The sequence below is a fragment of the Hyperolius riggenbachi genome, chromosome 3 (genome assembly GCF_040937935.1).
Source record: "Hyperolius riggenbachi isolate aHypRig1 chromosome 3, aHypRig1.pri, whole genome shotgun sequence".
Lineage (NCBI taxonomy): Eukaryota > Metazoa > Chordata > Amphibia > Anura > Hyperoliidae > Hyperolius > Hyperolius riggenbachi.
In genome coordinates this window covers 320,463,507-320,474,221 of record NC_090648.1, presented here as the reverse complement: position 1 = coordinate 320,474,221, position 10,715 = coordinate 320,463,507, and the positions used below count along the sequence as shown (strand labels likewise).

The 10,715-nt window shown below is 44.4% G+C and overlaps 1 protein-coding gene across 1 annotated transcript; it reads right to left on the bottom strand.

Moving 5' to 3' along the window:
- Window positions 1–3,948: 3,948 nt before the first annotated feature.
- Window positions 3,949–10,397, bottom strand: LOC137562318 (SCAN domain-containing protein 3-like). Its single transcript, XM_068273655.1, has 2 exons — window positions 10,350–10,397; window positions 3,949–5,391 (listed from the first exon to the last, which is right to left on the bottom strand). The coding sequence occupies exons 1-2, from the start codon at window positions 10,395–10,397 to the stop codon at window positions 3,949–3,951; spliced, it is 1,491 nt and encodes a 496-aa protein (XP_068129756.1).
- Between the last annotated feature and the right edge of the window lie 318 nt (window positions 10,398–10,715).

The following is a 10,715-nucleotide window of genomic DNA, read 5'->3' as shown; positions in this document are numbered from 1 at the left end:
TGCCTCCACAAAGTGCCTAGCCACAACCTGAGTGGTATCTTTATTCCTAATGGCCGTTTTATGGGAAGATAGTCTCACCTTAAGGGCCTTTGTGGTCTTGCCTACATAGGCAAGACCACAAGGACACTTCAACATATATATAACAAACGTAGAGTTGCAGTCAAAATGTTCCCTAATATTAAAGGGGGTACCCTTCGAGGGATGTCTAAAGACATCACCCTTTGTAATAGAGCTGCATAAATGGCAGCTCAGACAGGGGTATGTGCCTTTTTTGCCTTCTCTTAGTTTGTGGGACTTAGGTCTGGTATGTACCAGTTTATCTCGAATAGTAGGGGCCCTCTTAAAGGACAGGAGGGGTGGGTATCTAAATTCTGGGACCCTGGGAAAGGCTTCTCTCAATAAGTGCCAATGTTTACGAACTACATTGCCTATTTGTGTGCTGCAGGTGTTAAACGTTGAGACAAATGGCATACGTGTGGAATTATCTCTACTTTGTTTATTCCTTTGTGTAATCTCAAGGGTCCGTGAAGGATACCCTCTATGTCTGAATTTCCGCTTCATTTTATCCAACTGTAATTTTTGTTTGGAATTCTCCTGTACAATATTCATTACCCTTTTGAATTGGCCACTGGGGATTGAGTTTTTTATTTGAGGTGGGTGGAAGCTTGAGAAGTGTAATATAGAGTTCTGTCTGTGCTTTTAGTATACAGGTCTGTGTTTAAAGAAACACCTTCCCTGTATACCTTTGTGTCAAGATAGGAAACTGACTGCATATCAACATGTGCTGTAAGTCTACTATGGGGACATCTTTCAGAGAGGGAATGCAAAAATGCATTCAGGGTCGAACGTGGCCCCGCCCACAAACAAAAAATGTCATCGATGTACCTCCACCAGCACTTAGCGTGCTGGCGGAAAAGTACATCGGTATATACAAAAGATTCCTCAAATAAACCCATAAAAAGATTTGCATAGGCCGGGGCCACGTTCGACCCCATCGCAGTCCCCCTCCGTTGGATATAAAAATTGTCCTCAAATTTAAAGTAGTTGAAAACCAAAACTACCCTCAATAGTTCAATCAAAAAGGCTCGTTGGTCTCGTGAGAGATCAAGCCGCGTCATAAGGTACCAGTCGATTGCCTCTACACCCCCATCGTGTGGGATGGAGGTGTAGAGGCTCTCGACATCCAACGTCACCAACAGAACCTCCCCTCCGACGGCCCCAACTCCCCTCAATTTTTCAAGGAAACAGGTGGTATCCTTGATATATGAATCCAATTGAATCACTAAGGGTTGGAGAATCTTATCAAGAAATTGGGCTACAGGGACAAAAACTGAGTCCACACCGGACACGATTGGACAGCCCGGTGGGGACTCTAAATTTTTATGAATTTTGGGCAATGTGTAGAAACTGGGAGTGACAGGGTGATCTTTAACCAAAAATTTGGCTAATTTCTCATCAATAATATCTTTAGAGAGAGCGTGTTCTATCAATGCTTTTATTTTATGCTGTATCACACCAATCGGATCACTGTCTACCCTCCTATACACATCTGCCTGTGTCAACTGTCCCAAAATTTCTTTCCTATAGTATTCTGCGTCTAACACTACTACGGCCCCACCCTTGTCCGCAGGGCGGATAACAATGTCCCTTCTGGATTCAAGTTCACGTAAGGCTTTTAATTCCCCTTTGGTCAAATTAAGGGTCACTTTCTCCTGGACGGAATCAAGCTCAATTCTTTTAATGTCCTCATTAACTTTGGTAGTAAACAAGTCCACCAGGGCATCTGGTGAAGGTGTAAAAGTACTCTTAGTGCGAAGTCCACTTGCTGTTAGGGTGAACTTCCCCTCATTGTCCTGATTCCCTCTAGTTTGTAAAGGTAGTGCACTAAAAAATGCTTTCAATCTTATGTTCCTATAGAACCTAAACAGTTCCTGTTCCAATAAGAAGAAATCTGGTCGATTTGTGGGACTAAAACCTAGTCCATGATTCAATAATTTCGTCTCGAGGATAATTCATGACCTGAAATATTAACTACTAGATCTTGGGTTGAGTATCCTTCCTCTGGCGTAAGGTCATTGGATTGGTCTGACCCTGCTGACCTCTTTTTGTCATACCTCTGTTGCTGGCGCCTGTATCTGGCCCCGCCTCTGCACCTCCTCCTCCTCCCGGAGATGGATCGGTATACGGGGTCTTGCCCTAGGTCGTCTAGAGTTAGCTGGAATTAACTTTTGCCATGAATATACATAACCTGACTGGTAATCAGAAATGTCGCGGTTGTATTTTGATCTTTTTATCTCTTCCAAAGATTTTCTAAAGGAATCCATCTTTTTCTCCAGATTCTCTAAGTAAGACTTATATTCATCTTCAGGAACCAGTGCTCTCAATTTACTTGTAATATCCAATGTCTTCACATCCAAGGCAGGCAATTCATGGTGTATGGTGTTAATCATATGGAGCATAGCGTCAAAAGAAGCTTTATTGAAAATACGTTCCCAGATTGCACAGAAGTTCTTATTTTTAGGAAATAGTTGAGGGGCTACTTGTGCCCGCATAGATCTTGGAATCTTTCTATTACGACAATATTCCGTAAGAGTCCGTGCATGTAAGTCCAATTCTATCTTTTGCTTCTTTAGATACTCCAATTCTCTTTTCAAAGGTTTGGCATCTGATTTTTGTAGAAATGTCGCTTCCCCCTCTGTAAGTGCCAAGATTCTTGTGGCTTGTTCGCCAGTAAAGGAGAAGACATCTGGACCGATGTCCAACTCTTGCTCTTCCATGGTGCTCAATCTCTTTGTGGTGTCAATCAATATAGACTTATCACTGGGTTAAGAGCAGCACCCATCAACAGGAAGGTCAGGTAGCGTGCCTCAGCTGACAGCTTTTTGATGACACCCTTTCTTGGAAGCGGCCTATTGGTCGGCATCCCGTCATAGAAGCATGAGCTAGGTCATGACGTGGATACACACGCTTTAGTCTTAGGGGTTGTGAGTGGAGCTGATTGGTCGGCGGCTCATACACTATAATAGCGCTTGCGTCCCACGCTTTAGTCTTAGGGGTTGTGAGCGGAGCTGATTGGTTGGCGGCTCATACACTATAATAGCGCTTGCGTCCCTCGTTTAGGCTCCACACTGTTTCTGATTGGTCACGGCCAGGAGGCACTTGATACTGATTGGTCGGCGGCCTGGATACACGCTGGCTCCTATTTTTGACGCGCAGGAGTAGATGCAGAGATACACTTCTTTTTGCTCCGTTAGGTAATGTATGTTATTTGCCGTAGTGTTAATTTTTGTATATGTTATGGCCAAAACCAGAAATTGGCCAATTCTAGAATTGGCCGGCCATTTCTAGAACTGGCCGATTTGACGTCGGCCAAAGTCCAAAATGCTGGGAATTTCTGACATTGGCCGGCCAGTTCTAGAAATGGCCAAAGTTAGTCGGCCAAAGTCCAAAATGCACAAATCTCAGAACAGTAATGAAACTCAGAGAATGCATATAATTTAGTAATGAACTTTATTACTGTGGAGAAAACTGACATGTAACTGTTTTTAAGGCAAATTTTTACAGGAATATTGTTCAACAGCAGTAGTTTACTTGTTAGAGCAAGTCAAACTTTTATGACACTTGGAATTGCACAACAGTTTCTGTCTTCTGCACTTGCAGTGATTTGTTGCACATTTTCCAGTGCAGCTGCAGCGAGTATATCCTTGCCCACCAGTTAGTGATTGGGAAGATGCGATGGTCCGAAGTGATTTTTCTGTTTTGCCAACCGCTTCCAATGTTATCAATTTCTCATTGAGAATGGTAAACTCACTTCTGGCGAACAGTTGTTTCAGAACACCATGTTCTGTTCCTAGCTTGTAGAAACCATTCTCAACATTCATTACAACTGCAAGAACGCTTCTTGGGTCTCCACGGCCTCTGTCAACATCTGGTATACTAATGCGCACGTTATCTCCAATTTTTTGCTAATGGGAATTTTGCATCGGAATTTTTGAGCATCTTGGAAGCTTGAGCTTGCAAGCCAACATGGGCTGCTGATCTCTTCTTCCTGATTTCTTGTTTCTTATGGCATAACCAACAAGTAATCTTAGTTCCATACCCTTCATCCGCAGCGTTGCTTACTCCACAAATTGCATGAACATCATTTCCACAAGATTCACAGGTATGAGCTGATGAACACTCTTTTTCACATACTGGACACATAACTTTTGTGTTGCTATTCTTAGGCGACTGGACTGAAGTTCCTGATGCTCTTACTACCGCAGCATTGTCAGCAGCAGAAGTCCCTCCATGAATAGCTGTCTCCATTTCGTGTTCGATTTTTTCAAGATCTTCTTCTGTAACTAACTTGTCTACAATTTCTTTGGGTAGATTGGAAGTACTCAGTCCCACTTTTGCTGTGCAACCAAACATGGCCTCATATGGCGACTGGTGGATGCCTTGGTGAAAAGAGCGGTTTTTCATAAATTGAATAAATCGAAGACTCTCAGCCCAATGTGTTGATTCATTTGACTGCATCCATGTCATCATCATATTCTGAACGTCCTGATTGGCACGTTCCACAGAACCTTGGCTTTGGCTATGCCGCGGTTTTCCGTGTACCAGTTTCAATTCAGGCCACATAGATTTCAGTTCATTAATGACATGGCTGACAAATTCTTTACCGTTATCAGATTGAAGGACACTCGGTGCACCTATGATGGTGAAAATGTCAAGTAACTGGTAAGCGACTTCTGCTGCGGTTTTGCTTTTCAGTGGGCGTAGCAATATAAACTTGGTTAAATGATCCTGATAATTGAGGATGAACTTGTACTGCCTGTCAGGGTTGCTTTGCATGTCGATCAGATCTACTTGGCATCTTGAATTCAATTCGTTAAAGAGCAAAGGTTTAGAAACTAAACCTTTCTTAGGATTAGACAGTTTAGTCTGGCATGGCTTGCATAAGTCCAGATACAGTTTAATCGCTGCTTTTGTGATATTTTTGTACTTAAGGTGTACTTCCTTTTCCATCCGGGTGCGACCTCCATGTCCAATTTTTAAATGCGTCTCGTGCAGTATGTCGAACAGTTCTTCTGTATGTACATAGTACAAAACAGCACGGTTTTCTTTTGTTACTGGTGCAATCAGCTTTTCTGTTCCATCAACTACGATTACATCATATTTTCGTATTCGCCGATAGTCAACGCTTTCTTTCTTCTGCTTCGTTTTAGCTGCTTTCACCTCCTCTATAATATCGAAGTATTTTTCTCGACTAAAGGTAGCGCAATTACTTGCTTTGTCTTGTATCATTGAGTTCAAACCATCCATAAATCTGGTTTTCATATCAAATCCTGGTTCCACAACTGCGTTACTTTCATCCAGCATGTTAATTTCACAGAATGTCAGCTTCAGCTAAATGCCCAAAAAAGTATTGCAGAATATTCACAAAGGTACCACAGAATATCAGCCACAGCAGAATGTTTGCAGAAGTAGCACAGGATATCTATGAAAGTGCCACAGAATGTCCACGGAAGTACTGCGGAAAGGCAGGTGCAGCTGAATGTTCACATAATCACCACAGAATGGCATCAGCAGCAGAATGTATACCGAACTACCACAGAAAGTTCAGGAAAGGACCACAGAAAGTTCAGGAAAGCACCACAGAATGGCAGCCACAGCACAAAGTATACGAAAATACTATCTTCAAATCGCCACCAACAAAAGAATTTCCACAAACGCAGCAGTAGCAGAAAAACCAAACGCCTAGCCTTGTCAGAAATACCTCATGCACATGCAGCTGCAGCCAGGTACATCACAAACAGTGAAGTGGGGGCACACTTGAAAATATTACCTGTTCTCTCAGCATCAGGCACTTCAGGCAGGGGTTTTATTACCTGTTCTCTCAGCATCAGGCACTTCAGGCAGGGGTTTACACTTCAGACATTCCCACGTTTTCCTCATGATCTTCTTCCCTTCTGTCTTTTACATGGTGGTGATGAATTCATCTTCTTTCCAATATCGTTAACCTCCTCTACCCCCCCCCCCATTGATGAAATGAGTCAGCCCAGCTTCCTATCAAATACCTCCCCCCTCCCTGTGAGAATTGCAGCCCTGGCTCCTGTGTCACCTCCTATGTGTGACATTAAGCAGCAGGCACCATTTAGGCAGTCCATGAACCTATGAATGAAAGGCAGCCTCGGGTCTTTTCATGGGACCTGTCTGCTGCGTCGTGGGACCTGCGGGTATAACTGGGAAAGCGAGCATACAGCAACCCCCCGCCCGCCCTTCACATCTTGGGACCTGGGAAAGCGGGTATCCGCAGCGTAGATAAATCTCCCACCCGCAGCTTTACATGCTGGCATGCAGGCAGTATACAGGCAGCCCCTGGGTCCTCGCAAACGAACGGAATTGGACCAGCAGAAGAACGGGGAAAAGCAGGGGACAGCAGTGCAACTTGAACTGCATGGAGAGCGGGGGACAGCGGGACAGCAGTTCCTAAGAGGTATGCTTCGGGACTTGGCCGGCCACATTTAGTCAGAACGCGCTCTGGCCGGCCAAAGTCCGAAATTGTGTAGCATTTCTTATATTGGCCGCATCAGGCGGCCACTTCGCGTTGTGACCGGCCAGAACCCGAAGTGGCCAGACTTCGGGTTCTGGCCGTAACATATATAAACGTTTGTGTACACTGCAGTAACACTTACCAGGTATGGGATTGGCTACTTTGTTTAGCTGGGAGGGACTTATTCCTTCGAGTGAAGTTCCCCATCAGGTCCTCTTATGATGTGGCAGCATATGATTGGATGTTTTGAAATGACACACTGCAATTGGTTAACATTTGCTATATATTGTGTGGATTTTGGTGTTTTTATGCATAGCAGTTTTGACAACTTGACAAAGAGCACACAGCTCGAAACAGCGGTCTGTCGTTGGATGACTGCCTTTTAATCTATATGACACAATAAAGCTATTACGTTTAAATTGGTGGTGCCTGCTGAAGTGGATTGCTGCAAGTATCGGCTCCGGTGGTGTGGAGAGCTGTCAGCTGAGGCACGCTACCTGACCTTCCTGTTGATGGGTGCTGCTCTTAACCCAGTGATAAGTCTACATTGAAAAATAAACAAATCTGGCTGTTTGTGGCTCCGCCCCTTTCCAAATTTGGACCCCAGTCACCCAGCGACCAACTGTACCAGGTTTGAGGAATCTGCTTTTCACAGTATAAGAGAATGGTAGGAGATGAAATATTCCCTTTGAAAATCAAAAGGTGAATTTTTATTGGCTGTTGTAGGCTCCACCCACCTTCCAAAATCTTAATCTCAGTCACCCAGTGACCAACTGTGCAAAGTTTGAGAACCCTGCCATTAACGGTGTAAAAATGGCTGCAGTTTATATTTTCCCAATAAAAGTTTTTTGGGGCTCCGCCCACTTTTTGTAACCTTGACACACACAGTCACTCAATGACCAAGTTTGTGAGCTTTCAGATTCCTGGCATAAAAAATGTGAATGGAAGCAATTTATTCACCAAGGAAATCTGATTAGCTGTATATGGCCCCGCCCCTTTAGTGAATTTGGACCCCAGTCACCCAATGACTGACTGTAGCAGGTTTGAAGCCTCTGTCATTAAAAGTGTAAGAATAGCAGCAGTTTAAATATTCCCCTTGAAAATCAATAGGTGAATTTTGATTGGCTGTTGTAGGCTCCACCCATTTTCTTGAATCGTAATCATATTCACCCAGTGACCAAGTGTACCAAGTTTGAGAACCCTGCGATTAACAGTCTAAGAATGGCTGCAGTTTACATTTTCCCATTTAAATGAATGGCTGAAATTTGATTATGCTCCACCCACTTTTCCTGGATTTGTAACCTCGGTCATCAAGTGACCAACTGTGCCAAGTGTGGGGACTCTCGCTTGATTACTGTGAGAATGGCAGCCTTTTAAATGTTTTCCATTGACTTGAATGGGTGAAATCTGATTTGCTGTTTGTAGCTCCACCCACGTGTGCAGGGGGGCCGCGAGACCCCCAGAACATATCATCCCAGGTAGTAAGGGATCTGTATATCAAGTTTCGTTCAAATCGGTCAAGCCGTTTTCGCGTGATCGCAGCACATACATACACACAACCGATTTTATATATATAGATTAAATAGCTTGTGTCAAAACGGAAAGAAAGTGAATTTCATGGCTGAAACAATCCTTCGTAGTCATCTAATGTCTGCACAAGCAGCCACAGTCTACTGCATCCATTAACCTCGAGGACCACAGTATTAAACCCCCCAAACGGCCAGGCCTTTTTTGTAAAATTGGCCACTGCAGCTTTAAGGCCAAGCTGCAGGGCCGCACAACACATCACACAAGTGATTCCCCCTCCCCCTTTTCTCCACACCAACAGAGCTGTCTGTTGGTGGGGTCTGATCACCAACCTTCACCTTCCCAACCCCCCCCCTCCCCCCAGCCGGCTTCTGCCTATGAGAGCTGATCACTCTCTTGTCCCCCGAGGGGGACAGCTGTGTCCCCAGTACAGCTGATCGCAGCGCTGTACTAACAGAAAAGACGGCGGTTTAGCAGTCTAAGTCTTCATCGCCGCTCGGAGACTGAAGGCGAGGTGGAGCTCAGTCTGGCCCCCCACCCGAGCAGGTGATCTGCGTGCAGCCTGCGCGCAATCTCCTGCAAACTGCTGCCCTAGGACTTTACGCCGAGCGGTGGTCCTGGGGCTGCCGCTGCGGCCACGCCCATCGTGACGCAGTCGGCAAGCAGTTAAAGTGCGAGGCTAGCAATTTGCTATAGCAAACACTTTTGAGTAAGTGCTTTGTCCCTTTGTTTACAAATCACTAAACTAAAGCAGATGTGAACCGGGCCTTAGGCATCTTAAAAAATGTTGACCATGGGTATCAATGTAGCTTTAGTTTGAGTAAACTGCTTGTGGCATTTAAAAGGTGTCTGAAAAATACAGGAACCAAATTTGCAGTACACATGATATAGTTCTATACATCACTTTAAACGCATCACTTCTTAAAATGTGCCCTGTAGATAAGGATTAGATGTTTAGTTAAATTTTTATTTGCATCAAATTTAAGGAAAATCTATTAAAAACGGGACACATCAGACAGATATTGTGTAATATCAATTGTGTATTGACTGGGGGAAAAAAGTGTTCTTTTTTTATACTGATAAGGTAGGTAGAGGGGGCAGACAAAGCAAGACAGGACCCTATTTCATAAAAGCACATCAAATCAATTGCACATTAAGTGCTCAGAGCAGTAGTGTAAATCATCAATTGTATTGCCCAGTCTCCAACCTGACCAGTTTCAGCCTTGCACGATCATCCAGGTTATGCAAGAAGGTCCTGTCTGCAAGGTCACACAATGTAAGTTGCTGTATATTTCAACATGCTTACCATTTCAATACATTTTTGAAAACATTTGGAAAAACTGGAATACAGTATTTGACACCACTTTATTTCTGTGTGGTGGTGGTCACCTGTGAGTATTGTGTTGCACTGGGTGGCTGCAGGAATATCATAGTCTGTGTGTGAACACAATAAGGAAAGTTACAGCACTTAAGTTGTAGTTATTGCTTGCACCTTTGTGGATAAGGAACTTCTGGCTGCTCTATTTACAAAAAATTCTTGTTGCTGTCTCATGCACATGTACAAAATTTTATTACCGCCTTAGCTGTATATTGGAAGATCACAACACATTAAAACAACAGACACTTAAAATCACTACCTGGCCAGGAGCGCTCACTATTTTAATAAAGGGGACCAGACCTGTGCATACATGCAGCGTGATCGCCCAGCCTTGGCCTATGCAGAAAACGCTTTGCACCACACTGGTCTATACGGTCCTCATCCCACCACCACAACACCCAGCACGCTGTGCTCTGCTGACTCGAGTGCCTGCTATTGGCACAGATTACGGATCCTCATGACATAGCTATGTACGGGGTTCCGCCCAGAATGTTCAGACTTTAGGTTTGCGTGTTGTCATCTGCCTCATGGTAACACTGGTTTGCTAAGGAACTGGCTCTGCATAGCGTATACTGTCACTTAGTGGCTTTGATATACTTGCACTTTCAGATGGCGGACTCCTGTCCGCTTGGCCAGACCTACAGTGCACTGGGTCTCTTGAGTCACGCAGACATATCTCGTGTCATGATCCTCTGAAGCGGTCAATCCTCTTGGCTGTTAGCAGTAGAACTAGGGATCCCAGCAGTATGGAGTTTCGCTCAGCGTGCCGGCGTTTGCACGTGGAAGGCCAGCGCGAGCACTCCGGAGGTAGCCACGCCTACCGACGCATTTCGCCCCGCCCACGGGGCTTTCTCAAGGTAGCGAATGACAGTAGGTCTGCACACCCCTCCTCTTAAGCTCAGTCACTGTTGAATCAATATCAACCTCAATATCATCACCAATCATGTACGCCATTTCTATGGAATATTTTTCCTCGAGTTTAAAAACCTGCGTGTGAGATCAAACCATTAGGCAGCAATAGGCATTCAGCCCCTATTACACCCAGAATGACACCCAGAGGTCTGAATACTGATCTGAACCTTGTTTACTTCTTATAAGAGCAATAATCAGCTTCTGGAATATGGAAGCATTAATACATGCTGGCTGAACAAAGTCAAACTCCACGATATCACCCATGTAACAAAATGTGATAATGTGGAATTCTTTGAATGAGTATAAATCTAACACTTCTCTCCCAGCCATCAATCTCCTCCGCCGCTACCAGGAAATATG

Bases quoted from the DNA above. Each gene is read 5' to 3' on its own strand.
- LOC137562318 (XM_068273655.1), bottom strand. From the start codon at position 10,397: ATGGCGTACATGATTGGTGATGATATTGAGGTTGATATTGATTCAACA. The intron at 5,392-10,349 runs GTGACTGAGCTT...TTGGGCATTTAG, and splicing joins AGGTTGATATTGATTCAACA to CTGAAGCTGACATTCTGTGA.